The sequence below is a fragment of the Berkeleyomyces rouxiae genome (assembly GCF_048999995.1).
Source record: "Berkeleyomyces rouxiae strain 22BRR77 chromosome Unknown BrBRR77_ptg000007l, whole genome shotgun sequence".
Taxonomy (NCBI): domain Eukaryota; kingdom Fungi; phylum Ascomycota; class Sordariomycetes; order Microascales; family Ceratocystidaceae; genus Berkeleyomyces; species Berkeleyomyces rouxiae.
Window position 1 is genome coordinate 456,902 of NW_027396497.1, and position 25,609 is coordinate 482,510.

The following is a 25,609-nucleotide window of genomic DNA, read 5'->3' on the forward strand; positions in this document are numbered from 1 at the left end:
TTTAATTGCAGTTAACTGTAGATGGTTGATCTTGAATGCATGCCCCATTGTTTCTTAGGAGAAAGTAGTTGGACTCTATCCATTCCATGCAGCCATTTAACTCTTGACAGTTTCAACGATCTTATCGATAATAACAGCGGGGCCCTTGCCTTATCGCAGCAAAAAAAAAGTTATGGGAAAGTTTGGATGATTGAGAGGCTGCTGGAACAACGAGGACAGAGCCTTTCTCATTAAGCTCATCGATACCAACAAGCGGCCCTTTTTGATTCGGATAGTTGCATCTGTCTAGGTTCTCTTGTTTTTTGAGCTCGCCTCGACGATTCCACACATACACATCCGCACATATCACAGACCGTCATGAAGCGCAAACACGAGTCGACCAAGGCCGCCACCGCCGCGCCCAAGCCCGAATCCGAGCCCGTCCCCGCCGCCGCGACCGCCAGGTCCCCTGTGGCTTCTACCGCGGCGCCAACCAGCGAGGCTGCCGAGCCGACCAAGAAGCCCGACGCCAAGAGCGAGGTGTCGTTTGCCGACTTTGGCCTGGACCCGCGGCTGCTGCAGGCCATCGCCAAGGAGGGCTACCAGCAGCCGACGCTGGTGCAGCGCAAGGCCATCCCACTCGCGCTCGAGGGCAAGGACGTGCTGGCCAAGGCCAAGACTGGCTCGGGCAAAACAGCGGCGTATCTGCTGCCTGTGCTGCAGGCGATTGTGCGCCGGAAGCAGGTGAGTTGTTTTTTTTTTTCAAAGACGGGACGGGACGTTGCCAGCGGGCCTCTGCGACCTGTTACTAACCATGGCTCTTTGGTCCTCTAGAATGACTCGGCTGCTTTCACGGCGGCGCTGATCCTCGTCCCGACTCGCGAGCTGGCCGACCAGGTGCACAAGGCCATCGACGCGCTGTCGGCCTATTGCGCCAAGGACATACAGGCGGTCAAGCTGACGGACAAGTTCTCGGACGCGGTGCAGCGGTCGCTGCTGTCCAACGCGCCCGACATTGTGGTATCGACGCCGTCGCGCGCGTGGAGCAACATGGCCAACGGCGCGCTGGCGGCCGGCCGGCTGAGCCACGTGGTGGTTGACGAGGCGGACCTGGTGCTCAGCTACGGGTACGACGACGACCTGCAGAATGTCGCGGCCAAGCTGCCCAAGGACGTGCAGACGGTGATGGTGAGCGCGACGCTGACGACCGATGTCGAGACGCTCAAGGGCCTGTTTTGCTCGCGCCCCGTGGTGCTGAATCTGGTGGAGACGGACAAGGACGGCGAGGGCGTTGAGCAGTTTGTTGTCAAGTGAGTTGCAATGCGGGTGGTTTTTTTTTCTTCGTGTGTTTGTGGTGTGGCCAACGACGTCAGCTGTGATTCTAACCGCCTTTTTTTTGTTTCCCTTTCAACAGATGCAGTGAAGATGACAAGTTCCTTTTGACCTACGTCATCTACAAGCTCAAGTTGATCCAGGGCAAGAGTATCATTTTCGTGGCCGACGTCGACCGTTGCTACCGTCTGAAGCTCTACTTTGAGCAGTTTGGCATCCGCTCGTGTATTCTCAACTCTGAGCTGCCCGTCAACTCGCGCATACACGTTGTCGAAGAGTTCAACAAGAACGTCTACGACATTATTATTGCCAGCGACGAGTCCGAAGTTCTCGGCGATGAGGATGTAGCCGACGAGGACGCCGACAACGAAGAAGCTGCTGCCGCCGCCTCCGCCGACGCCGCCCCGACTCCCACCGACGCAGAACCCGCCACCAAAAAGTCCAAAAAAGCCAAGGCCCAAGCCCGCCGCAAGGACAAGGAATACGGCGTCAGCCGCGGCATCGACTTCAAAAACGTCGCCTGCGTCGTCAACTTCGACCTGCCCACGACAGCCAAGTCGTACACGCACCGCATCGGGCGGACCGCGCGCGCGGGCAAGCGCGGCATGGCGCTCTCGTTTGTAATCCCGGCCGACAAGTACCGCAAGCACCTGCCGACGACGGTCGAGAGCGCGGCGCACGACGACAAGATTCTCGCGCGCATCACCAAGCAGCAGGCGCGGCTGGGCAAGACCGTCAAGCCGTACGCCTTTGACATGGGGCAGGTCGAGGCGTTCCGGTACCGCATGAACGACGCGCTGCGCGCCGTCACGCGCGTCGCCGTGCGCGAGGCCCGCACGCGCGAGCTGCGCGCCGAGCTGCTGCGCAGCGACAGGCTCAAGCGCCACTTTGAGGAAAACCCGGGCGAGCTGGCCCACCTGCGCCACGACGGCGAGCTGCGCGCCGCCCGCACCCAGGCCCATCTGCGCCATGTGCCCGAGTACCTGATGCCGGGCGGCGCGGCGGCGGCGGCAGCGTCAGCGTCAGCAGCGACTGGCGGCTTCGTGCCGTTCTTCAAGGCGGATAAGCGTGAGCGCCGCGCCGGCGGGAAGAGGGGCGCGAGCCGGTCGTTCAAGGTGCATAAGAACGGAGGTGGCGGTGGCGGGCGCAAGAGTGATCCGCTGCGGTCGTTCAAGGCACGGAGCAAGAAGTGACGAGGGGAGGTGTAGAGTTTGTGGTGGTGGAGTTGGTTTGTCTCTTGGGGTCATCCTTTTTTTTTTTCTTTTTTGTATTTGCTTCTGTCTTTGGCTTCCTCTTTTTTTTCCCTTGCTTTTCATATCGCTTTATGGCTGTTTGTGTACAAAAATCAACAAGCGTCGGTTTAGGCTCCTGGAGTTTGAGTTTGAGTTTCCTGTTCTTTTCCATAGTTTGTTTTCTCTTTTGGCTTAGTTATACTAGTTATACATCTTGATCTCTTTTTAGTAAAAGGAACTGCATGCACAACATGGCGAAATTCTTCTTCCTGGGCAGTGTCTAGGAGCAAGAGAGAAAAGAAAATGGCTATTTTGTGTCTATTTGGTTCGGTGTCATTGTTATCATGATATTACTGTGCGTTTCTTTACGTATCAAATTATGGTATCTTCTTCCTCCACCCACGAGCCCCGCGTGTCCATCCGTCTTCTTCATGGGCCGTTGGGCCCTATCGTAGAAGACGAGCTGCTGTGCACAGTAGCCCCGGCGTCCAAGGGCTTTCTGCCATATACAGTAGAACTGGGGTTGGTTTTGAGGTTAGCTGGTTGTTGGAGATACTCCAGGTTACACAATTTGGCTTGTGTAGCCAGGAATGGCGATAAGGGACAAGAAGAAAAAGCCAAACTCACCCATCAAAGTAAACATGCACAGTGTGATCGTACAGCTCGGCGCGGCACTTGTCCACCACGGCGTTGATCCTCTCCTGCGACCAGCCAATGCGAGTCAGGAAGTAGGCGCCGTAGCCGTCCAGATCCGTGTCGTTGACCACGTAGTTGATGTACCCAATCATCTTGTACTTGCTGTTTGTCGGCCAGCCGCCGACCGGCACCTTGTAACGGATCTCGGTAATGTCCTCAAAGCCAGTTTCTTCAAACCAGTTCACATTGCGGCTATCGTCCACCACGCGAAAGGTCTGGCCCATGGTCTCGCCGGCCTCGAGCAGCGCGGCGCTGTACTCGGACCAGCCACTGCTGGGGGTGATGGAGCCGTCGTCGCTCTTGGGTACATAGGAAAAGTCGTAATGCTCAAAGTAGCCGCCGGGTTTCAAACAGCGGAAGATTTCCTTGTACAGTTTGGGCCAGTCGCGGATAGAGCCCAGTAGCACTCGGAGGTGGACAAAGTCAAAGTAGTTGTCGGGGTAGGCCCAGGGCTTTTGGGCGTCATCGAGCTCGAATCTGAGGTTGGGAGGGACCCAAGTCGGCTGGATGGGAGAGAGGTCGGTACCAATGACATTGGCCTGCGGGAACTGGTCTGCAAAGTCGCTGTAGAGGGCGGCAAGTTAGTAGGCGTCGGGCGGGTTAGGCTCTGTTCTAGGTCTAAGTTGCTGCTTACATGGCCCAGACACCAGTGCCAGTGCCAACATCGATGACGTTTTCCGGGTTGTCGCCAATGGGGGCGTTGAACAGTTTGCCGTCCATCAACACGTGAAACATGTTGTGGGTGAGGTTGAGACCCTCATTCTGCTGCTCGTCGTTGGGGCCCCTGCATCACAAGAAGCGCGTGGGTTAGCATGTCGAGACGGCACTCGTAGAGGTAAAGTGTGCGTACCAGTACTCGGATGTCTCGGTGAAGTTCTGGTATGTCCGGCCGTGGACTTGGCGGTAGTTGAGCATGCTGCTCGTGAGTGAGGCTCTGTTCATTTCGCTGGGAGGAGAGGCTAGTCAGTATAGGCGGTGACGGCACATGTAGCAAAGTTGCAAGAGTAGCCACGTACGACTCGTTCATAAAGGCAGAATCGTCATCCATTTCGTATATGGGGTCCTGGGACTGGGTTAGCTAGAGACAACACGCGGCAGAGCTACAAAGCCCAAACGTACCACATCGAGCCCGTCGGCGGCAATGCTGGTAGTGTTGGAGCCCACGGAGGACTGGGAGGGGCGGGAGGCATGTGAGGCCGGAGACCCAGGAACGTCGCCGGCGGCGTCGGTGTCGTCGGGAGCGGAGACATCTGGGGCGGTAACAGCGATGGTGGCGGTTTTGATGGATCTGGGTCGGGAATCGGACCCGGAGCTGGCGCTAGAGCCGGATCCGGACCCGGAGAGGAAGCTAGACGAGTCCATGTGGAGAGCAGCAGCGGCGCTAGGCGGCGGAGGGGATGCGGAGAGGATCCAAAGGGCAAGGCGGAAAAGCAAAAGCAAATTTAAAAAAAAAAAAAATAATAAAGGCTCAAAGAAGAGGCTGGGAAGAGGTTCACGATGGTTTTGGGTGGAGTTCGTCGGCAAGCCGAAGCTGTGGAAGGTGCAGAATGAAAAAAGGAAACAGCCCGGCGACCAGGACAGACTCGAGGACTGGCCTTTTTGGGAGCTTTTTGAGGGTACCGGCGGGCTGGGTACAAGAGATATAAAGAGAGAGAAAAAAAAAAAAAAAAAAAAGGAAAATATAAAGAGGTTTTTTTTTCTTCTTGAGGAGGATTTCTAAGCTGCAGAGGACAAACGTAAAATGGGAGGAGAATGAATGGGAAGGAAGCAGGAGAGAAAGGAGGAAAGAAGGGAAGAAGCAACACAAAGAACAGCAGGAAGAAAAAAAGAAAAAAAAAAAAAGAACCTGGGTTTGAGCAAAAAAGGCTGGAATGAATGCCGTCCGCTTTGGCAGGTAGACGCCGGTGATTGAGCAACAGCCTATTTGAGCTGCACCTTCTTCTTTTAAGCTTTACGAATAACCAACTCGCGAATGGTCCAATAGACAAGTTACAAAAATAGAGAGACAGGCTCTACCACGATTATCTTGGACAGAGAGCAAGAAACAGCGAAGAAGCGATAAGCCGCAGAAGGAAAAAAGAAAATAAGAGGGGGGCGAGAGGAGCCAGTTCCCAAGATGTTCTCACGACAGGGGGGAAGGGGAGAAAGGAAAGACTGACAAGAGAGGCGAACGGAAAGAGCCAAAGAATGAAAAGAAAAATGGTAAAAAAAAAAACAAAGGCTTATAACTAACTCGTCAGCTACTAGAAAATGGAAAATAAAAAGAAGGGCGGAGAGGTAAGCCCGAGTCTGGAGTCTGAAAGGAGCGGAGACATTGAGAGAATGGAGAATGGAATGATGCCACCAAGAAGGAAGGTACAGCTCTAACCAATGTAAGAACTTGGGCTCTTTCCGTTGTTGTGTTGAGGCATGGGCGTAACCCTAGGGTCTAGTCAATATGCAAGTTATGCAGGCGTACTACCTACTTGGATTTTGGGTTAATAAACTAGTCACAAGCAGTAACTAATGTGTCTTTGTTCCCCGCGCAAGTCAAAGCTCGGGACGAGCAGAGAACAAAAGAAAGTTTAAAACAAGAGCTCTTTGATGGAGAAAAAAGACCTCCCAAAAAAGCAACGTCCAGAGGACCCGGGAAACGGGGGAAAAGAAGAAAAAAAAAAGGTGATTACGGGGACATTGAACAATTGTTTATTTATGCATGCATATTTGTGGTGTGCATACATGCAGTGCTTATGCAGAGCCAGGGGAACAGAAAAGAGAGGAGGGGAGGGGGTTATTGGGGCAAATAGGCTCGTTAGAGTATGGGGCAGCCATGGGCAATTTATGCACAAGTGGATAGTTGTGCACAAGTCGGCAGTTATGTACGCGGTACAAACAGGTACATGACTGTTCATGACTCTGTACTTGTACTTGTACTTAACCATGGTTGCTTACGTAACTAACCATGTACATATGGTTACTTTGTGATGTGACCAGATGAGATGAGACGGCCCCTTGGCTACTTGAACTGGGCGACTCGACGAGTGAATAACGAACGGGACGAACAACAAAAAAAGAAAAGACAATCAAGCAGCCCTTGCCTTGCTGCTCAAGAGACGGGCGAGCGAGGCGTCTGTCTCGTCTTCTTGCTGCCGTCTCTCCTCGGGCTCTCCCAGGGGCTCTCCCACGCTTCTGTGCTGGATGACTGGATCGCTCACCTCCTTCTCGTCTCCCTGCGGCCGTGCAGGCAGGTGCGGGGTTGATGATTCTTGGTTGTCCCCCCAGTGTGCCTGTCTGTCTCTTCTGGACCATCGCTTTGCCGGCCCTGGCCCTGGCCCTGGCCCTGGTCGTCTGTCGAGGTCCAGTCCATGCGTCATTGTAACTTGCAGACGATCACAGACAAGCTGCAGGCGCAAAGTAGAGCGAGCAAAGAGAGCACTGGCATGTATGGATGGATGTGCTGATAACCAGTGAGTGATGGTGGGTGCTTGTACACTTGTACCCTTGTCTGCGTCTGCGTCTTGCGGTGTCGTTATGTTCTCCTCTCTCATGCTTTGCTGCCCCCCTCTCTTTCATCTCTTCTCTCTTCCTGTGGCGTTTCCGCATGCGTCCACAAAGGAACATGTAAGTAAAAAAGAAAAAAAGGCCTCTGTAAGAAGAGTATGCAATGACCCTAATGCACAACTCTGGGATATCTACATACATCCGTACAAACAAACATCTCCGCCCTGCTCGCTCTTTTCTTTTCTCTTTCTCTCCCTCAACAGCTAAAAGTACACACACTGTGTATATAGCCAACTATAGTTCCATATAGCTAACTGACTACCTATGTGTGTATGTGCATGTCCCGGGTTCCAACATCTTGGATCCCCTCCTGGAGCCCGCACCACAACACTTTGCTGGGCCCGCGTACCTGTTTCTTCGGATGCTACCTTTCTGCTGCTAGCTTTCTCTATTTACCTTTTGCCGTTTTATCTCAAGGTGTCTTAGCACATGTTCTATGAGGCGTGTAACTACTCAGGCACCAAGTTATGGACGTCAGAATGGAGTATAGGGTTATGGCGCAGGGTTACACATCACATGACAAAGTCATGATACATATTAGATATATCCATCGTGATCATCAAGACGTCCTTGATATGCAGGATACTGCCTCTCGCACAAGCGCTTCTTTGCCAACAGCGAGCTTGAAGTGCAGTTTCGGCTTCCCACCCACCAACGAGCTTATCGCAGCCTCCGATAGCCACTCCCCGACCCTCGACACTGATAAACACCGATAGCCAGCCTCTCATCCCTGTCCTGTCCTGATCCTTTGCCGCGCATTGCCATCATTGCCGTTTGTGCTGGGTGCGTCCTGGGTTCTGATGTCACAGCCGCCCAGCAAGCACGACTCGCCCCTCTATTTCACCGCTCGCTCGTCGCCTGTTTCTTTTTTCTGATTCTGTTTCTGGGCACTAGCACCCAGCACTACAACCAACTTGAGCCACCACACAACAACCCCGAGCATTACGGCCAGCCCATCTTCTCCCCGACACACCGCCCCCCGCCCGCGGCCTTCATGTCTGGCCTGTCGCGCGCCCACGACGCCGAGCCGTCGCATGGCATCCTGTCATCTGTCAACGCATGGCTGCGGCCGGCTCGGGCCGTACGGCCGTCGGGCGCCGAGTACGAGCCGCTCTACGAAGAACCGACACGGCTGGACGACGACGACGACGGCGGCGGCGACGGCGACGCCAGACGCGACGGCGAGGTGCCCTTTTCATGGCTGGAGTACTGGCTGTTTGTGGTGGTGGGCATGGCGATGCTGTGGCCGTGGTATGTCTTTTGACCCAGCGGCGGCCTTGTCTGTCTCTCGGGATACCTTCTGTCTCTCTGTCTGTGTGTGCATGTGCTAACCCATCTTCCCACAACAGGAACATGTTTCTCGCCTCTGCGCCGTACTTCCAGGCCCGGTTTGCCGCGAGCCCCTGGATCCTGCAAAACTTCCAGTCTGCCATCCTGACCGTCTCGACGCTCTCGAACCTGATTTCCATGTACGTGTTGGCCAATATGCAGCAGACGGCGTCGTACCCTTTCCGCATGAACCTGGCCTTTGTCATTGAGACGGTTGTGTTCATCATGCTCGGCATGTCGACCGTCTTTTTCGTCGACATTTCCCCCGGCGTGTACCTCGTCTTTACGCTGTTGATGGTCACCGTCACGGCGCTGGCCACAGGCTTGATCCAGAACGGCGCCTTTTCGTTTTGCGCGAGCTTTGGGCGCGCCGAGTACACCCAGGGTCTCATGGCAGGCCAGGGAATCGCAGGCGTGCTACCGTCGGTTGCGCAGGTGTTGGTCTCGCTTGCCGCCATGGGAAACGGCGACAACAGCGCCCGGGGCAACGGCGGCAGAGACGATGACGCGCCAAAGCCCCCCGGGCTATCCACGGCATTTTTGCCGTTCCTCGCTGCCGTGGTCGTCTGCATCGGGGCGCTGGCGTCGTTGGCGCCGCTGGTCCGTCGGCACGATCGCATCATTGAGAACCGCATGGTGGATCGCATGGGCGACTCAATGCACAGCATCGAGGAGGCGGAGCGCGCTTCGCGCAAGGTCATTGGCATGAGGAGCCTGTTGGCTAAGCTGTTTTGGCCGGCGGCTACCATCTTTCTGTGCTTTGCCGTGGCCATGTTCTTTCCCGTGTTCACGAGCAAGATTCTCTCGGTGCGGACGCCGCCAGACTCGGACGCGGGGTCGGACTCGGACTCGGACTCAAGCCTCTTCCAGCCGGCCGCTTTTATTCCGCTGGCATTCTTCTTCTGGAACCTGGGCGACCTCAGCGGACGCATCCTCACCATTATGCCGCTGGCCGTGCAGCACCAGCCCAAGGCACTGTTTGGCATTAGCGTGGCACGGCTGGGCTTCCTGCCGCTCTACATGCTCTGCAACATTGGCGGTCGCGGTGCTGTCATCCCCAGCGACCTGTTTTACCTGGTGCTCGTGCAGTTTCCGTTTGGGTTGACCACGGGCTGGCTGGCGTCCAGCGCCATGATGGCCTCGAATGACTGGGTCGAGGAGGGCGAGCGTGAGGCTGCGGGCGGCTTCATGGGGCTGTGTCTTGTGGCAGGCCTGGCGGCGGGAAGCGTGCTGAGCTTTACGGCGAGCGGGGTGTAATGAGATGGGAGAGAGAACGAAGGAGGAGGAGGGGGGGAGGGTTACATATTGAGACACAGACACAAGCACACATGTGCTGGCATGAACGCAGACTTTTTGTTGATACTATCTACTTGGTTGAACTCGACGATATTTCATGTGTTGTTGCTGTTGTTGTCTACTGTCATCTCGGAGCAATACGACGGCATATTCTGGACGGAAGCAGTCGGTCGGCCGGATGATGTCATAGCGGGTCTACGGCGCTGTGTTTGGGTTCTTTTCTTCCATGAGATCTTTTCAATCCTTGCGAGTTCGAATCTGGTTCTTGTCAAAAACTCTTCTTTTTTTGGTGATTGTAGCGGTGAGAATAGGGAGGGAGAAATGTGCGGTCTATTGGTCTATTTTTAGAGGGCGAATGTTTCCATGGAGAAGGGAAGGGGGGGGGAGGGTGTGTTTTTGTTATAGTTAAGGTTGGCCAATTCCTTGTTTGTTGTATCCCGTCGTATGCTTATGTGTGTGCAAGACAACAAAATGGTGTCATGTGCCTGTTTGTCTGGGCATATTTGGGCCGGTTCAACAGCCAGTCAGAGACGAGAGACAGACCGGCAGACAGACACTCGAAACGAACCTTTGGGCCCCGGTCCACCGCCAGTTTGAGGATTGAGGATTGAGCCTGTGTGGTGTGGCAATGGGAACATGACTTGTTTCCTGTTTTCTTGCTTGTGGGGTGATGTCACCGGACCACAAGAAGACTGCAAAACACATAGCTGACAAGTTATAGCTTCTTCCTCTTTGCGCCAAGAGTGCCTTGCAAGGAAGAGAGGGCACCGGCAGAGCACAGAGCCACGCTAGCAACGGGCCAATAGCATGGAGAAATGCCATGGCCGCTAGCCACTCGCCCAGAGCTGGGAGTCTAGTGTAGACTGACTTGCATATGTGTTATGACGAAATGGCGAGCGCAAAAACATGGAAGAGACAGGGAGGGCCTAGAAGAGGCCCGGCGAGATGAAGAAGAAGGCGGGCCAGGGTGCTGTTGAGCCGCAAGAAGCCAAGGGAGTGAGGGAGGCATCGAGATATCAAGATGCAGTTTGGTGGATGGTAACCCTGGAAACTGCAACAAACCCTAGAGAAACGACTAACAAACGACAGCGTTTCTTTTTTTTTTTTTCTTTTTTTACAACCACACGTCTTCCTTGTTCCCCCGCTTGCCCTCCTCAGGAATCCTTTTCTTTTTTTTTTTTTTTCTTTTGCCTGCCCATGACCCCCAGACCAGAGACCGGGATGCTACTTTTTGATCCGGCAAACTAAAAAAGGCTAAAAAAGGGCTCTTTTGCGTTGGTTCTGTCGTCATCGATGAATGGGGCGTGGTCTTGTGATTCTTGAAGTTCAGTTGGTCTCTATCTGTTCATTGTGTGTGTCTAGAGAAACCCAAACCCACATGCTGTCCAACGCAGGGCCACAGGGAAGATGTGTCCATACATACAGCCTATAACTACTCGTGTAGGTAGTTGGTAGATGTTGGCTGTCCAGGCCGCCTGCCAGCTGGCATCAATGCAGAGCTGCCCACAGAAGCCAGCCAGCTGAAGCTGAGAGGAAGAGAGAGAGAGAAAACATGTGCTTCCTCTTTGTTTCCCCTTTTCTCTCCTTTTGGACCTGGGCGTCATCGTCTCATCTTGAGAGGGGGGGGGGCGTTTCTGTTGGTTTTTCGCTGTCTGCGAGTTGGGCCAGCATCGTGACATTTGTTAGTGTTAACTGGTATATCTGTGCCCATATGTTCGTTTCTTTTGCCCGTCGTCTTTGTCCCCTCTTCCTTTTCCCCGTTCTCTTCCTTTCATTCTCCCGCCTCCAGTCTCGCTTACACACAGCCAACCGCGAGATTTCTGTTCTGCCCTTCTGGTTGATTGATTGATTGCCTCTTGTTGTTTCTTCGAGCACAGCCCCCTTTGACCACATTCTGCTGTTCTGTTTTGCTCGTCCTGTGTTCACTTGGACGAACCCAATCCGAATCCGATTCACCGTGCCGGAAACAACACAACCGTCGCCTAAAGCCCCCCCTGAGCTTTAGGCCTGGACCCACTGCCGACTGCAGTGCTACAGGGGCCTCGGCTCCAAGCCAGCGCCACCGCACCCTCTGGAGCCCCTAAAGCCGCAGCGGCCAACCCTCTGAAACCCTGGAGCCACAGGACTAGGACTCCTCCACTTCCTCTCTTGATAACGCAGCAACGATCATCCCGGCTCGGCTCAGAAAAGGCACACAACAGCACGAAATATAAAAGAACTTGGCCGCCGGGCTTGACTTTGGCGCCCAGGAGTTTCCCCCTTCTCTTTCTCTCCCAACAAGCCCAAAGAGAGATTTTCAAACAAGGTCTCTTTTTCCCCTCCCCTTCTTCTCCAACACCAACAACCGGCTTCCAGCTCTCGCCAGGACCACGGCCGCCCACACTTTTTTCTCTTCAACACGAGCACGCCAGGACCATTCCGAGAACCTGGCTCACCACTTCAAACCCTGGCCGGTGGAGATCGAGATCGGATCAGATCAGATCGGGTCAGATCACACCTTTGGCGGCAATATCAAGACGGCCAGCTAGCCAGCCCAAGCCCAGGGCGCCACTAACACACCCACACCCACGCCCACCACCACCACCACCACCACTCGCCAACACTTTATACTACCGCCTCTTCTGCGTCCGTGCCTGAGTCTGTCTCACCTCTCGCATCTGACCTCGCCGCGCATTCTCCCACTTTCCACCACCCACCATCCACCACCACCCACCATCCCCCCCCCCCACTGCCGGCATATGACTCCCCTCGTGTCGGCCTTCCCCTTCTGTCTTCCACACCACCCGCCCTCAGCCCTGCTGCTGCAGTCTCTTTCGCTGCTGGCGCCGAATCTCTACTACCGCCAAGCACCCGGTGGTGCTGCTGTTGCCGACGCCGGGAACACCAGCCCAGCCGCCGGCGCCCTGCCCGCTCCCGCTGGCCTCCAGAGCCCCGCCGGAACCGCATGTGAGCTCGACACGGCTGTGGTCGTCGTCGCTGTAGCCGCTGCAGCTGCGCTCTTCTTCTTTGTCCTCGTGCTGGTCTTTGTGGCCCTCGGCCGGCTTGCCCTGCTCATGTACGACCGCCGGTCCTCGTGCCGCGGCGCGGCCCTGGAGGCTGCCGAGGCATGCCCGTCCCTGGCGTCGCCTCGGGCGTCGCCTGTGCCGTCCCCCCGCGCAGCTCTGCGTCCGCCGCTGTCGACTGTGTCGACCATATCTTCCATCTCCTCAGTACCGGCGCTGGCGCCTGCTGATCTAATCGTTATCCCGCCTGGAACTCGAATCACCGAGTTCATTGGCGAGGGCTCGGCAAATGTCGTTGTCCGCATTCAAATCCCCGAGTCGTGCAGCCCACAGACCAAGCGGCGCTTTCAAGGTAAGTCTTCTCTTTCTTTCCCTCCCCTCCCCTTTCTGTCCTCCCTATACTTACACAACCTTCCTCTGCGTCTTTTTTTGCCGTCCACACAGGCAAGCTACTCCGTCTGCAAAAAGCCTCCAAGCATCCAGAAAACCGACCGTATCCCTATGTTACTCAGCACGCGCACTTCCGGGACCGCATCGTACCGCTCTTCCCCAACCCGGACGACCTTGTCTCCCACGAGCTAGTCCAGCTGGACCGCAACAACAGCATCATTGACCAGGTCCACGTGCTGCTGGATCTGATGGACCAGGTGTCGACGAATGTGCAGCACTCCAGAAACCAGCACCCTCCAACGCCCGAGATGCTGCACGAATCCACCGGCATCATCCATCCAGAAGTGCTGCCTCTTGAGTGGCGCGAGCGTGTAGGCCATGCCATGATCAAGCGCCGCCACAAGCAGTTTATCGGCTCCAAGCTGGCCTACGTTGAGCATGGACTGCTGGTCGAGGACATGAGTATCAGTGAGTAGCATAAGAAGAAGGAGAAGAAGAAGAATCCCCCATCATGCGAAACCACCCGCTAACATGACCGTGTCTCCAAGACGACAACGAAGACGGCATTCTCGTCGAAATCAAGCCCAAGTGGCTGCTCCAATCCGCCAGCGCCCCAGCCGCCAGCGCCCGCTGCCGCAACTGCGCCATTGAGCTCCGGCGCGCACGCCAGGGCCGGCTCAAGCAGACGCGGCCCAAGCCGTGCCCGCTGCTGCTCATGTCGGACAACTGGCGCCACCGCCGCGAGTTCATGGCGCAGGTGCTCGTGGCCGTCGAGCCCGACGAGTGGTACATTGCGCCGCTGCTGCGCTGGGCCGGCGGCACGCCCGCCACGGCCGCGCCCAACCGGCTGCTGGCGCTGCTGCGCGACCTGCAGGCCCGGCTGGACCAAAAGGGCCCGCTGCTGGCGACCGAGGACAGCGCGGCATTTCCGCTGGCCATGACGATGCGCGACTGCAGCGTGTTTATCCGCGTTGTGCGCACGGCGGCCGCCGCCACAGACGCTGGTGCTGACGAGTACTCGGTCTCGGCCAAGATTGGCGACCTGGACATGAAGAACGCGAGCGCAAAGCTGGGCTACTGGAAGCGCACTGAGATGGAGCTTCTGAGTGACGATGCGTACACGGATGAAGACTATCAGCTCAAGCACCAGTGCGGTCTGCACTTTTCGGCCCCGGCACCGGGGGCGGGGAGTGGGAGCGGGAGATTGGATTTTTGACTCGGTCTCTTTTTTTTTTTTCTTTCTTTTTTACGCCGGGGCTCTCTCTCCCCGACGCTGCGATGATTTACTGTTTCTTTGGGGGTGTGGTCTTTTTTTTTGTTCTTCTTTTCCTGTTTCTTCTTCTTCTTCTTCTTTTCATGCGGTTCCGGTCTGGAGGTTTCTATTTTCTTTTTTCATTGGGGGAAAGGGTACAGGCTTTTTGGCTCTTTTAGAAAGGCAGTGGACGCAGGTCCGGTTACAAGGCACACACACACACACTTATGCATAACACTCACATAGAGATGGATGGGATGGATGGACTCATGAGGTTAACTACATACATTAGTTGTAACTATCTATTTCATAGTGGTTTCTTGACTTGAGGTCTGAGAGTGGATGTGCGTGATTCACGTGAGAGTGAGGGTGAGAGTGAGCATAAGGGTGAATGAGAGTAAGAGTGAGAGAAAGTCTCGGAGTCGCATCATCCCTTCTTCACTCTTCGTCGTCTGTGAGTCAAAGCACCAACCCAGCTCTGCCAACCAGGGCAACTCGGCCTCCCTTGCTCCTGGAGATAGTTAATGCCTGGTTGGGTGCCCTTTTACTCCAAGCATATCCTTCCATCCATAGCAACGGTTGTAGTTGTACGTGTGCCAACTAGTTACGACTCTCGGTTTACCTGACTGACCAGCGCTTTAAATGACGTGCATACCAGCGGCTGTGCGCTGCAGCAGCAACATGCAACATGCAACATGCAGCCGGGGTTAGGAGACAAGAGACGGCCTTGGCCCAAGGGACCAAAGGGAGACTGAGTCGTGAGAGATTGAGGGGAAGCGAGCGGGGAGGAAGAGAGGGGAAGAGGAGAGGGCGACTGCTTGGGCCATGGGCCGCCGTGAGGCAACGGGAATGGAGAACAAGAGGCATGCGTGCATATGCAGATTCGATGTGGTTGGATGTTCTGGGAAGCTCTGGGATGGTCCGTCGGTATTGGCCTGGCGTTGGGCAGCAAGAGCAGGACAGCCTGGCGGAGTCACAACTGTGCTGGTCTAGAAGTCTATATCTATGCGCCTACCCACCTGCGTCTCGTGGAGAGAAGTGAGGGGGCTGGTGGTGTCTTGGACGGAGTGACGAGGTAGGTCGTCTGCTTGGATCATCCCGGGCCTATCGATGTGTTGATTGGTGTGTCTGTAACCCTAACAGACCCTTATCCCCATTTGGGGCAAATTTGCGGGGCTGTTTGTCAACAATCACCAACATCCCGCCCGGTTAGCTCAATCGGTAGAGCGTGAGACTCTTAATCTCAAGGTTGCGGGTTCGACCCCCGCATTGGGCTCAATTCCCAGTGCTCCAGAGTGTCTGGAACCACCGAATCTCGGGGAAACACACCTTTTTTTTTCTTTTTGGTTTTCTGTTTTTTTTCTGTTTTTTTATTTTCTTCTTATTTGCATACACGCTCATATTGGTCACTTCCTTTAATTAAAGCGGGTAAACGCTGGCATAAGGCATGAACATGCGAAAAAAAAAAAAAATTTTGGGCTCGAAAAAGAAGACGTCAAAAAGAGAAAAAAACAAAAAAAAGAGGGGAATGCGTCTCTAGCTGGGAGCTCGAGCTCGGCTATGGGGAAGACATGTAGGGAAAAACAGGAAGCAAAATAGCGGCAGGAAAAGGGTTCAAGGGAGATCAAGCAGGGCTCACCCTGTGTGTTTCCGCCAGCTCTGACCTCTGATTCGCTGGCCGGCCTGACGTGGAAATCAGGCACGAGACTCGAAGAACTTTGAAATTGAGGTAGCCACAGCCACAGTGTTGGCCCGGGTTTTTCCATGATTTTGCCGCCCTTTCGGGCACTCCTTCCTCGCCCGACGGGACCCTGCGAAGCTTCTTTTGTCCGGGTGGGAGAAAAGAAAACAATATTTGGATTTCCTGGTTAATCCTTTTTTTCTTTTCTTCTCTAAAGTCATTCGACTCTGGGCTTGTTTTTTTTTGTTCCTGTGCTTCGAGATTTTTGACCGATGAATCTGCCGTTGTTGCTGCTCTCACGATAGCAGAGCTTTTTTTTTTTTTTTATTTTTATTTTTTCAGCTTGGCGCTGACGACTTTTGCTGTGCTTTTCTCAAGGTCTCAAAAGCCTCTACACTCCAAACTTTCCAATTAGCTCTTCTCCCATCCACACATCCGCCGTCCACGGACCGACACCGCCGACCATCTCCCCCCGTGAGCCAATTCCCGCCACGCCGACTCTTCCGATACCCGCGCCGCCGGCCCTCCCGCGTCCTGGCCCGGCCTGGGCTGCCCACGCACGGCCTCGTAGCTTCCAGCCCCGAGCTCCGGTCCCGACAGGCCTCTCCGGCCGCTCCCCCCGCCGCTGTCCTCCCGGCTTCAACATCCGCCGCCCGCCGCCCGCCGCCCGCCGCCATGGCCTTCAACTTCAACTGGTCGCCGCTGACGGCCGACGCCGACTTCTACAACCGTGCCACCGACCTCCTCACCACGGCCCTCAACAAGTCGCCCAAGCCGCCCATCATCGTCGATGACATCTTTGTCACCGAGCTCAACCTCGGGTCTGTGCCTCCCGACCTCGAGATTCTCGAGATTGGCGATATTGCCGAGGACCGCTTCCGCGGCATCTTCAAGATGACCTACTCGGGCGATGCCTTTTTGACTCTGCGCACGCGTGTCCAGGTACGCAGGCTATTGAGCCGCTGTTTATGCCCTGCCCCCTTTGCTCTATCCGCCAGTGCCGGATGAGCTTCAGCTTCACCTTCTTTGGCTCTGGTTCTGGCTCTGGCTCTCACCCAGCCCCGAGCCAGCCTTGTTTTCAATTCCGCCGCCGTATCTATCCCTGCTCGCCAATCACCACCCCTGCCGCCACTTCCACTTCCACTTCCACTACCGCCGCTGCTAAAGTGCTCGGCCCCCTCCCCCAAAGCTTCAAGCTCCTTGGGCCTTGTCTCACCTCACCTCACCTCCATTCACATGCCACTTTTCCCTTATCCATTTGCCCGTTTGCCACTTCCCCCCCCCCCCCCCCCCCGGCCTTTGGTTTTTTCTGTGCCCCCCAAGTATCTAACCCGTTTTTGCTACAGGCCAACCCCCTCAACACCTATCTCTCGTCCAAGCCGAGCTTCACCTCACCAAAGCCGCTGGCCGCAGCTTCCGGGCTCACCATCCCGCTGTCCATCACGCTGTCCGAGATCAAGCTCTCGGCCTTCATCATCCTCGTCTTCTCCCGCCAAAAGGGCCTGACTCTGGTCTTCCGCAATGATCCGCTCGAGTCCCTCAAGGTCTCGTCGACCTTTGACTCCATCCAGTTTGTGCGCGACTATCTCCAGCGCACCATCGAGGGCCAGCTCCGCACGCTGATGATGGACGAGCTGCCCGCCATTATCCACCGCCTGTCTCTTCGTCTGTGGTGCAAAGACCAGCTGCCCAAAGAGGACCTGGTGGCCTGCTCTGGCTCTGGCTCGGCTGCTGCCGCCCCGCCGCACGACCCCGCCGCCAGCTTTGAAGCCGACGCTTTTGCCGAGGAGCCCACAGTCAATCCACTGGCCACTCCCCCGCTAGACCCCGTCGACTCCAACGGGAATGTCGTCGATCCCCATGAAATCTCCGCCTTTTCCATCAACGACGGCCAGCCCGTGCAGTCGCTCTTCTCCCACCATAGCCTCTTGCGCTTGGCCACACTGACCGAGTCTCCGCGCACCCTCTCCCTCTTCACCCCCGGCATCAACGACACCCTCTACCGCGCATGCCACGGCCTGAGGGACCGCCCAGATGGCGCTGCCACCAATGCCACGGCAACCCCAAGCCTTTCCAAGCAAAACTCCTACACCGGCAATCTGGCCGGCCTTGCCAGCCAGGCAAGCCAGCCGACCTCGGTGTCCACAACCTACAGCTTTTCAGATAGCGGGAGCACCGCCCAAGGATACGCCCCGTCGCGCTCCAGTGGCAGCGGCATGCACTCGCCCACCACCGGCCTTTCTCTGGGCTCCGGCCGCTCATCACGGACATACCAGAGCCGCAAGAAGAAGAACCGCGTCGTCAATCTGCGCAAAACCCGCCCAGAGACCGATGCTGCATCGGGGGAGACTTTGTCCCGTGAGCATGACTGCTCATCGGCCATCCTTGACACCAACTCCTCTACCGACATGCCTGTGTCTGAGCCCATGATGGTATCATCAATCGCCGAAGAGCCCAGCGACCCCGCCGAGCTCGACCGTCTCATGGCTTCCGTGTCCGTTGCACCGGCCTCGCTGCCCAATGCCTCCGCCGCCGCCCTCTCGCCCGTTTCCACAGCCGCCGCCACCACGAGCCCCTCAGTCAACCCGAGCGGCACCTGCACGCCCACTGCCAAAGTGCACTTTAACGGCGGCCAAGGGTCTGCCGCCGCCACGCCGGCATTCTCGTCGCTGGCTGCCGCGCTCAAGGAGAGCGACCGGCTCAAGGCTCACGGCCCCGCGGCGGCTGCTGCTGCTTCGGCGTCGCCGGCGCCCGAGAACTCGTCAGTGATTCTCGAGCAGGCGTGGATCAGCAAGATGGCTGGCGAAATTGCGCGCCGCGTGTACGAGGAAAAGAGCCGGCGGGATGGCTTGTGGGACCAGCGTGAGGATGCGCCGCCGCCGGCGTACACGGCTCGTTAGCCTCGGCCTTTTTTATCTTCTTTTTTCCCATTGTTTCCTTTGTTTGGCATCTCTGGCGTTCTTCTTCTTTTCTTTGTTTTGTTATACACTCCCCCCTCTCTCCTCACCGACTCTCCACTTTCATTCGCTTCCTGGAGGAAAAACAACATCTGGTATTTCTTTTTTTTCTTTCTTCCTTCTTCTGCTGCCGTCTATTCATACACACACATGTCATTATAGAGCTCCCGTCTTGCCCCCTCCCCTTTCTCCCTCTTTCTTTGCACCCATTTTCTCGTTCCCAGCTTTCTACATGGCCTATGAAGCTGGGCTGGTCTTGCCTGTCTTCTGTTCACCCGTGTCTTTTTTTTTTTCCCTCCTCTTTGGCTTCTTCGTTTCTCTCATGACGGCTTCTTGGCTTATACAAGCAATCAAAACTTTGTGCTTTCTTCCTTGTGGTATTTCCAGCGTTCCTGTTTTTTTTTTTTTTTACTCCATCACAGTGGGCGTTTTTTTTTCTTTGTTTCTCTCTTTTACCAAATTTATCTCTACATATTGAATCCACAAATGCGTTCTGGAATGCAACATATCTCTCTCCCCCCCTTCTTCTCTAATCTTACGTTGGTGATGTTTGTGTGTAAGCTGTACTTGTACCTGTCTGAGTTCTGTTGTTCCTATTGTACAATGCGTGTATGTATCTATGTATGTCCTACTCCTCCGCCGACGAATCCACCACGCGCGCCGCCCTCCGCGTCCTCGCCGGCCGGCCACTCCCAGGCCTCCGCGCTCTCCCAGCAACAGCCACAGCGCTCTACGCCTTGCCCGCCGCCTTGCCCGCGCCGCCGCCGCCACCAACCTGCTGCTGCACGCCAACGCCCGCGGCCGCCGCCCTGGCCAGCACAGCCTTGGCCTCAGCCGCCGCGCGCGCATTCTCTTCCTTGAGCTTGGCCAGGGCCGCCTCCTTGCTGCGCAGGTCGTCCTGCATCTTCTTGGTCAGCGCCGCGGCCTTGAGCGCCGCGGCGTCCAGCCGCGCCATCTCCAGCTTCTCGGCCTCGCGGCTGAACGGCGCGCCGCTCTTGATTGCTGCGGGCAGCAGCGCCGAGCGCTCCCACACGGCGCCGCTGCGCGGGTCGGGCAGCGGGGGCAGCGCCGAGGCGGCGGCGGCAGCAGCGGCGGCGGCCGCCGCTGCTGCTGATGCCTTGGTCTTGCCCTTGCCTTTGGGCGCAGCGGCGGTCGTGGGCGTCGAGGCGCCGGAGCTGCTGCCGGGCGTGGACGCTGCGAGCGCGGCGGGGGCGCCGCCGGCGAAGCCCTTGGGGTGCGCGGCCTGGGTCAGGTGATCGTAGAAGGACTCGTAGGGCTCGTTGAACAGCTGCTCCTCGTAGATCCAGGCCTTGACTTCGCCGTCGGGCACGCGCATGGCGTCCTTTTCGGCTTCGGTGCGGCCGTAGGGGTGCAGGCGCAGGTGGTGGTAGAGCGTCTGCGGCTTCTCGCCGGACTCGGCGACGTAGTAGAGCTTGAGCGTGATTTCGAATTCACCCCAGCCGGTCTCGTCGATGACAAAGGGCTTGCCGAATTCGCCTTCGACCACTGGAAGAGAGGGTGTGTGTTGTTAGTAGAGGTCTTGATGGAGACGGGGGCAGGATCAGCAAGGCACGTCAGGGCGAGGCCGCGCGGGGGAGAGACACGTACTCCGCACGTGGTTCGGGATGGACTCGTGCAGCTTGAACTGCACGCGGCGCAGCCAGTATGTAATGTCGGTGTCTTCAACGCCGCGGATAAACACGCGCCACGAATGCGTGTGGTCGTCGGGCACGCCCGGCGGCTTCGGGTTGTGCTTGTCGTCAAATGGCTTGGCGGTCGTGCCGTAGATGAAGGGCCGGTGCACCTGGACGCCCTTCATGCGCTTGCCCAGCTGTGCCTGGGGCGCCATGGCGGGGAGGCGGAGACGGAGACGGAGGTAAACGGTGGAGGTTTCGGCGGTGGAGCTCCGGTTGGTGGTTCTGTCACGAAAGAGGTTCTTTTTTTTCGTCGAGGCGCGCGAATTGCCGGTCCTAGCACGGGGCAGAGAAAGAAAAACAAAGGATGTGTGTATGGTCGTCGCAAAAATCCCACAACAAGGCTGGTTAGGGTATCACGAGATCACGAGCTAATCCTAGCCTGCGGCAGTCTCGAGGTGTGGCAGCTTCTGACAGGTGTAAAACAGCTGGCAGATCTCCAATTTTCTTTTTTTTGTTCTCGGGTCAGAGTTGGGTCTGTGCTACAAGGACTCCGCCGATTTGGGTAGGGCTTATATGCTGCGGGTAAATGACACAGGCAAAGGTGGGAAGAAGAGAAGAAGCAAGAAAGAATCATGTCATTATTTTTGTGAAAGAATGTGAGGTGAAGAAAAAGAAGAGCAGGGCTTCGAAGAGCACGTGTACTGATTGCAGTTATTGTATTAACATGGAACCAGCGATCAAGCAACGGATAATTATTGGGTGACAACTATGCCCCCCCCCCCCCCCCTGGGCTAGCTGGCGCAATCACCAAGTCTCGGGGGGCGCGATGGGGCAAGGCAAAAAAAGGCAAGGCCGGGGCAGGAAGAAGGAAAATGAATGGAGAAGGATTGAATCCTGGTGATATCAGGCAAGAAACGAGGAAAACACGAACAACACGAGGAAGAGAAGGAAAGAAGAAAAAAGGTAGCCTGTGCCCAAGACGCGACTCGAATTCAGAGTCTCGTCTGGGAGCTGGCGTCAAAAACAAAATTAAAATAAAATAAAAAAAGTATTTCACAGATATTGGCCCCACATTAACTTCATGACAGCTCCCGGCAGCAAGGCAGAAACAAGATCCACTTTTCTTTTCATTGGGCGGCCAAACCGAAAGACACGAAACGAGAAACAAGAAACAAGAAACACGAAACAGAGGCTCACGTCACGTTGAAGGAAACGAAAACACAATCAATCAATAAACGGATATACAGAGGATTATCAGCCTCGAACCATTAAGCCTGCGACCCGTATTGCAGACCTGGAACCACATACACACAAACTCTCTCTCTCTCTCTCTAACCTCCTCCCCTCATGGCCTCCAAACGCATCGTCGTCTGCGGCGGCAACGGCTTCGTCGGCTCACGCATCTGCAAATTTGCCGTGGCCCGGGGCTGGGACGTCATGTCGATTAGGTAAGCTGCGTTGTCTAGTCCAGCACTAGTACTATACATACATACATATATACACAAAGATCCTCCCGGGGGCACCGCACACAGAGAAACGATGCCCACGCCTGTGCCTACTCCTGCTCGCTCTGCCCCCCCCTTCCCCCTCCCCCTCTCCTCCAAACACGGGTCGTCCGCTCCGAAACTAACCAATTCACTCGGCGTGTCTCTGCGCCCCCGCCCTGCTCTCTACAGCCGCTCCGGCCAGCCGCGCTGGGACGCAGTCTCGGCATCCGCCACGGCGCCCGCCTGGGCGCGCAAAGTGTCGTGGGAGCGCGCCAACCTGCTCGACGCGACGACGTACCGCGCGCTCCTGAGCAACAGCGACTACGTGGTGCACAGCATGGGCATTTTGTTGGAGACGGACTACAAGGGCCTGGTGCGCGGCACAAGCGGCGTGATTTCCGGGCTGCGCGGGCTTCTTCTTGGCAGCAGTGGACCGGGCTCGGCGAATCCGCTGGCCAAGGGCGCCGCCCCATCGGCGTCAGCTGCGCAGCCGACGTATGAAAGCATGAACCGCGACAGCGCCGTCACGCTGGCGCGCGAGGCAGCCAAGGCCAAGGCCAAGGCATTTGCCTTCATCTCGGCCGCGACGTGTCCGCCGGGCGTGCCGGCGCGCTACCTCAGCACAAAGCTCGAGGCCGAGCAGGCGATTGCGACGGAAGCTGCGCTGGCGCAGCAGCTGCGCAGCGTGTTTGTGCGCGCCCCCTTCATGTACGACGCGTCGCGCAAGCTGACGCTCGGCATTGCGGCGGCGGCCGGCGCGGCGCAGTTCCTGGACAGCGCGACGAGCGGCCTGTTGGGCAGCGTGCTGGGTGGGAATAAGCTGGTCAAGCCGCTGTTGGTGGATATGGTGGCGCAGGCGACGGTGCAGGCGCTGGATACAGAGGACGTCAGGGGCGTGGTGGGTGTGGAGCAGATTGAGAAGCTGGGAGAGAAGTATTGGCGGGGATCGATGCTGTAGGGAGGGTGGAGAGAAGAAGAAAGACGGGAGGGAGGAAGATGATGTAGTTAGTAGTAATGAATGACAAGAAAGAATCAAGGAAGAGTAAAAGAGTAAGAAAAAAAGACTGCATATAAAAGACTGCATGCCCCTCCTCTGTCTCTCTCTCTCTCTGTCTCTCTCCGCCCATCTCTCCATCTCCCCTCAAGCGGTCTAAATCATGGTGCCTCGCTCAAAGCTGTCGCGGATCTCGGCAGTGTACTTGTTGTAGAAACGGGCCAGCTTCTGGTTAAACTGCTTGTTCTTTTCGTTAATGTAGGTGACATCGCCATCGTCGCCGTTCTGGGCCATGCGGTCGCGGCGCTTCTTCAGGCGCACCTCCTCGGCGCGCTTCATGTCGGCCACCAGGCGGTCGACGGCGGCCTTGTCGGGCTTGTTGGTGGCAAAGGAGGTGGAGTCGGCGGTGGAGTAGAAGGAGCCGTCGCGGTCGACGGCAATCAGCTCGCCGTCGTCGGTCTCGACAATGTCGAGGCCGCCGGCAGCGGCAGCCTTTTCAATGGCGGCCATCTTGTCGCGCTGGTACTTGTCGACGTCGACGTCGAGGTTGCGCAGCTGGCGCTTGTACGTCTTGTTGCTCTCGGTGCGGTGGTCCTGGAAGGCGAGGTTGTCGCGCGCGGCCGCCTTCTTCTTCAGCCGCTTGTCCCAGCGCTCGCTCTCCTCGACGGTCCAGTCCCAGGCGCGCTTGCGCTCAAAGTCGCCGCCGGCATCCTCGATGTCGGCCTTGAGCAGCTTCTGCGACGCGATGGCGTGCTTGCGGCCGAGCGCCGTCAGCTGCGCCGGGTCCTGGGTTGCGCGCTGCGACTCTTTGACAGCTTCGTCAAAGTTGGCCTGCGCCGAGGTCTTGGCGCGGGCCTGCAGAGCCTTGAAGCGCGCGCGCCGTTCTTCAGCGCGCGCGGCGGCAGTGGAAGCGGGGGTGGAGGCGGAGGAGGACGTGGAGGTTTCAGGAGCGGATCTGTCGGGGCTCGGAGGGGCGGCGGGCTCGGCGGCAACAGCAGCCGGGGCCGGGGAGATTGATTCAGTGTCTGCCATGGTTGATTAAAGCCGGGGGGGTGCGCGATGAAAAAAAACGGAGGGGTGGAAATTCGATGGACGTGTGTCTATGTCACAGAGGCTGAAGAGTCGCTGTCGCTGGTTGTCATGGAAAAGACTGAATCGGTATGGCAGGGGCTAGCCGGGGGTTAGCCGCAGATGAGCCGCAGATTAGCCATTGGCGCAAAGCAACCCCAAATTACGTGGTGACATATGTAACCCTAATGGTCGGCTAACACACACACAAAACATGGGTGTAGGGGCGATGGATGCAGCATGAAAGCGACGTTTTATTTTCGGGTGCAGGTGACAAGCGAGACAAAGGAAGGATTGGCAGGCAGGGACTAGGCGAGAAAAGAAGCTGATGTGAAGTTGAAGTGAAGTTGAAGCGAGACTTGTGTGAAAGCGCGAGTGTTGTGACTCTGTGCCTCTGGCTTGCGACTGTTTCTGCGGCTGCCGACTGGAGGTTCCCGGACGGGTGGGCGGGGATAAGGGCAGGCAGGGAAGAGAAGGGGAGAGAGAGTGGGCGAGAGAGACCACGGGCCCAGAGGAGAGAGAAGGGAGACGACAGACGGTCTGTGTGAGCCATCAGCGGAGAAGAGTAGCGCGCACGATAAGGACACATTAGACAATAGACCTGGACCTGGACTCTGGGCCTGGGGCCTGGACGAGACAGCGGATGACTTGCGTGCGGCGCGGGATGGCCGCGAGGAGGAGGAGGAGGAGGAGGAAGGGCGACAGGGGCGGGGGCGAGCAGGCTCAGAGAGAGACTCAGAGAGAGGCAGAGAGAGGCAGACCCAGAGAGCCAAAGGCAGCCTCGCCCATGGCGGCCCTCTGGCTCTGGCAGGGTTTCAGGCGGGTGGAGGCAGCTGGCTATATGATATGATTTATGGGCTGGTGATATTGGGCGTGATAGGTCGGCGGGCCAGGAAAATACAAGATAGTGCCATTAGCAGGCGATCGACGGAAGACGCAGAGATGAGCTTCACGGGGTCGCGTGTCAGGCTAAAAAAAAAAGGCGACCAGCACTAAACAGGCAGATCGATCGATCGGATCGAGATCGAGATCAGGGAAGCCCAAAAAAACAAAAAAAAGGCAAAAAAAAGAAAAATGCAGGGAACAATGGGCGAGCCAGCGGCGTCAAAAACAGAATACCGAGCGTAAAAAAAGAATTAATCAAAAAAGAAACCCGCCGAACAGACGCCCAGCGGCCATTTGCTGCAGCTTTTTTCTTTTCCTTAATTCCTGCTTGATTAATTCTTTTTTTTTTCCCTCTTCCCTGCGCGTCGCTTTCTGGCTGCTCGTTCTTTCCTTCTCTCTCGTACCTGCTGTAATCGACACTCCTTCTCTTTTTTCTTCCAAATTCTTTTTTCGTGATCTTTTTTTATTCTTTTTTTTTCTTCCTCACCACCCAAAAGAAAATCACCATCACCACCTCGATTCGCCCGCATCGCCGCCCCTTTGCCGCGACGCTCTTTCGCCTCCGACGCCGTCTCTCTCTGCCCGCCGATCCGTTCTCTCTTTTTTCCTCCCCCGGCTGCCGCTCCGCCCACCTGCGCGCCTCGTCCCCGTCGAATCATCGCCGCCGCGACCTCTCTCCTCCCTCCCTCCGGGGGCCGTCTTTTCGCCAGCCGCCATCCCTTGCGCGCTTATTTCCACGCCAATTTCTGACTCGTCCGATCTCTGCCTGGCCGCCATTCCTCGTTGGGAATTGTCTCGCCCTAGCCTCTCTGGGCCCTCTAAACCTCCAACCCGACGCCGATCCCGCCCGCC

General features: G+C 56.6%; 8 protein-coding genes across 8 annotated transcripts; 5 read left to right on the plus strand and 3 right to left on the minus strand.

Annotated features, from left to right (window-relative positions):
* Positions 1 to 357: 357 nt before the first annotated feature.
* Positions 358 to 2,504, plus strand: BROUX77_005904 (uncharacterized protein; the record flags this gene model as incomplete). The annotated part of the gene is made up of 3 exons (XM_073750829.1): positions 358 to 723; positions 814 to 1,289; positions 1,394 to 2,504. 3 exons carry the CDS (start codon positions 358 to 360, stop codon positions 2,502 to 2,504), a joined length of 1,953 nt encoding a protein of 650 aa, XP_073603774.1.
* Positions 2,505 to 2,972: 468 nt separating this feature from the next.
* Positions 2,973 to 4,601, minus strand: BROUX77_005905 (uncharacterized protein; the record flags this gene model as incomplete). Its single annotated transcript, XM_073750830.1, has 6 exons — positions 2,973 to 3,060; positions 3,171 to 3,803; positions 3,874 to 4,023; positions 4,090 to 4,185; positions 4,256 to 4,302; positions 4,359 to 4,601. 6 exons carry the CDS (start codon positions 4,599 to 4,601, stop codon positions 2,973 to 2,975), a joined length of 1,257 nt encoding a protein of 418 aa, XP_073603775.1.
* A 3,172-nt stretch (positions 4,602 to 7,773) lies between these two features.
* On the plus strand, positions 7,774 to 9,365 carry BROUX77_005906 (uncharacterized protein; the record flags this gene model as incomplete). Its single annotated transcript, XM_073750832.1, has 2 exons — positions 7,774 to 8,030; positions 8,129 to 9,365. The coding sequence occupies 2 exons, from the start codon at positions 7,774 to 7,776 to the stop codon at positions 9,363 to 9,365; spliced, it is 1,494 nt and encodes a 497-aa protein (XP_073603776.1).
* Positions 9,366 to 12,142: 2,777 nt separating this feature from the next.
* On the plus strand, positions 12,143 to 14,012 carry BROUX77_005907 (uncharacterized protein; the record flags this gene model as incomplete). The annotated part of the gene is made up of 3 exons (XM_073750833.1): positions 12,143 to 12,758; positions 12,851 to 13,264; positions 13,345 to 14,012. 3 exons carry the CDS (start codon positions 12,143 to 12,145, stop codon positions 14,010 to 14,012), a joined length of 1,698 nt encoding a protein of 565 aa, XP_073603777.1.
* Positions 14,013 to 16,404: 2,392 nt separating this feature from the next.
* On the plus strand, positions 16,405 to 18,629 carry BROUX77_005908 (uncharacterized protein; the record flags this gene model as incomplete). Its single annotated transcript, XM_073750834.1, has 2 exons — positions 16,405 to 16,671; positions 17,076 to 18,629. The coding sequence occupies 2 exons, from the start codon at positions 16,405 to 16,407 to the stop codon at positions 18,627 to 18,629; spliced, it is 1,821 nt and encodes a 606-aa protein (XP_073603778.1).
* A 787-nt stretch (positions 18,630 to 19,416) lies between these two features.
* On the minus strand, positions 19,417 to 20,535 carry BROUX77_005909 (uncharacterized protein; the record flags this gene model as incomplete). The annotated part of the gene is made up of 2 exons (XM_073750835.1): positions 19,417 to 20,192; positions 20,295 to 20,535. 2 exons carry the CDS (start codon positions 20,533 to 20,535, stop codon positions 19,417 to 19,419), a joined length of 1,017 nt encoding a protein of 338 aa, XP_073603779.1.
* Positions 20,536 to 21,670: 1,135 nt separating this feature from the next.
* BROUX77_005910 (uncharacterized protein) lies at positions 21,671 to 22,768 on the plus strand (the record flags this gene model as incomplete). The annotated part of the gene is made up of 2 exons (XM_073750836.1): positions 21,671 to 21,771; positions 22,000 to 22,768. 2 exons carry the CDS (start codon positions 21,671 to 21,673, stop codon positions 22,766 to 22,768), a joined length of 870 nt encoding a protein of 289 aa, XP_073603780.1.
* Positions 22,769 to 22,960: 192 nt separating this feature from the next.
* Positions 22,961 to 23,836, minus strand: BROUX77_005911 (uncharacterized protein; the record flags this gene model as incomplete). Its single annotated transcript, XM_073750837.1, has 1 exon — positions 22,961 to 23,836. The coding sequence occupies one exon, from the start codon at positions 23,834 to 23,836 to the stop codon at positions 22,961 to 22,963; it is 876 nt and encodes a 291-aa protein (XP_073603781.1).
* Between the last annotated feature and the right edge of the window lie 1,773 nt (positions 23,837 to 25,609).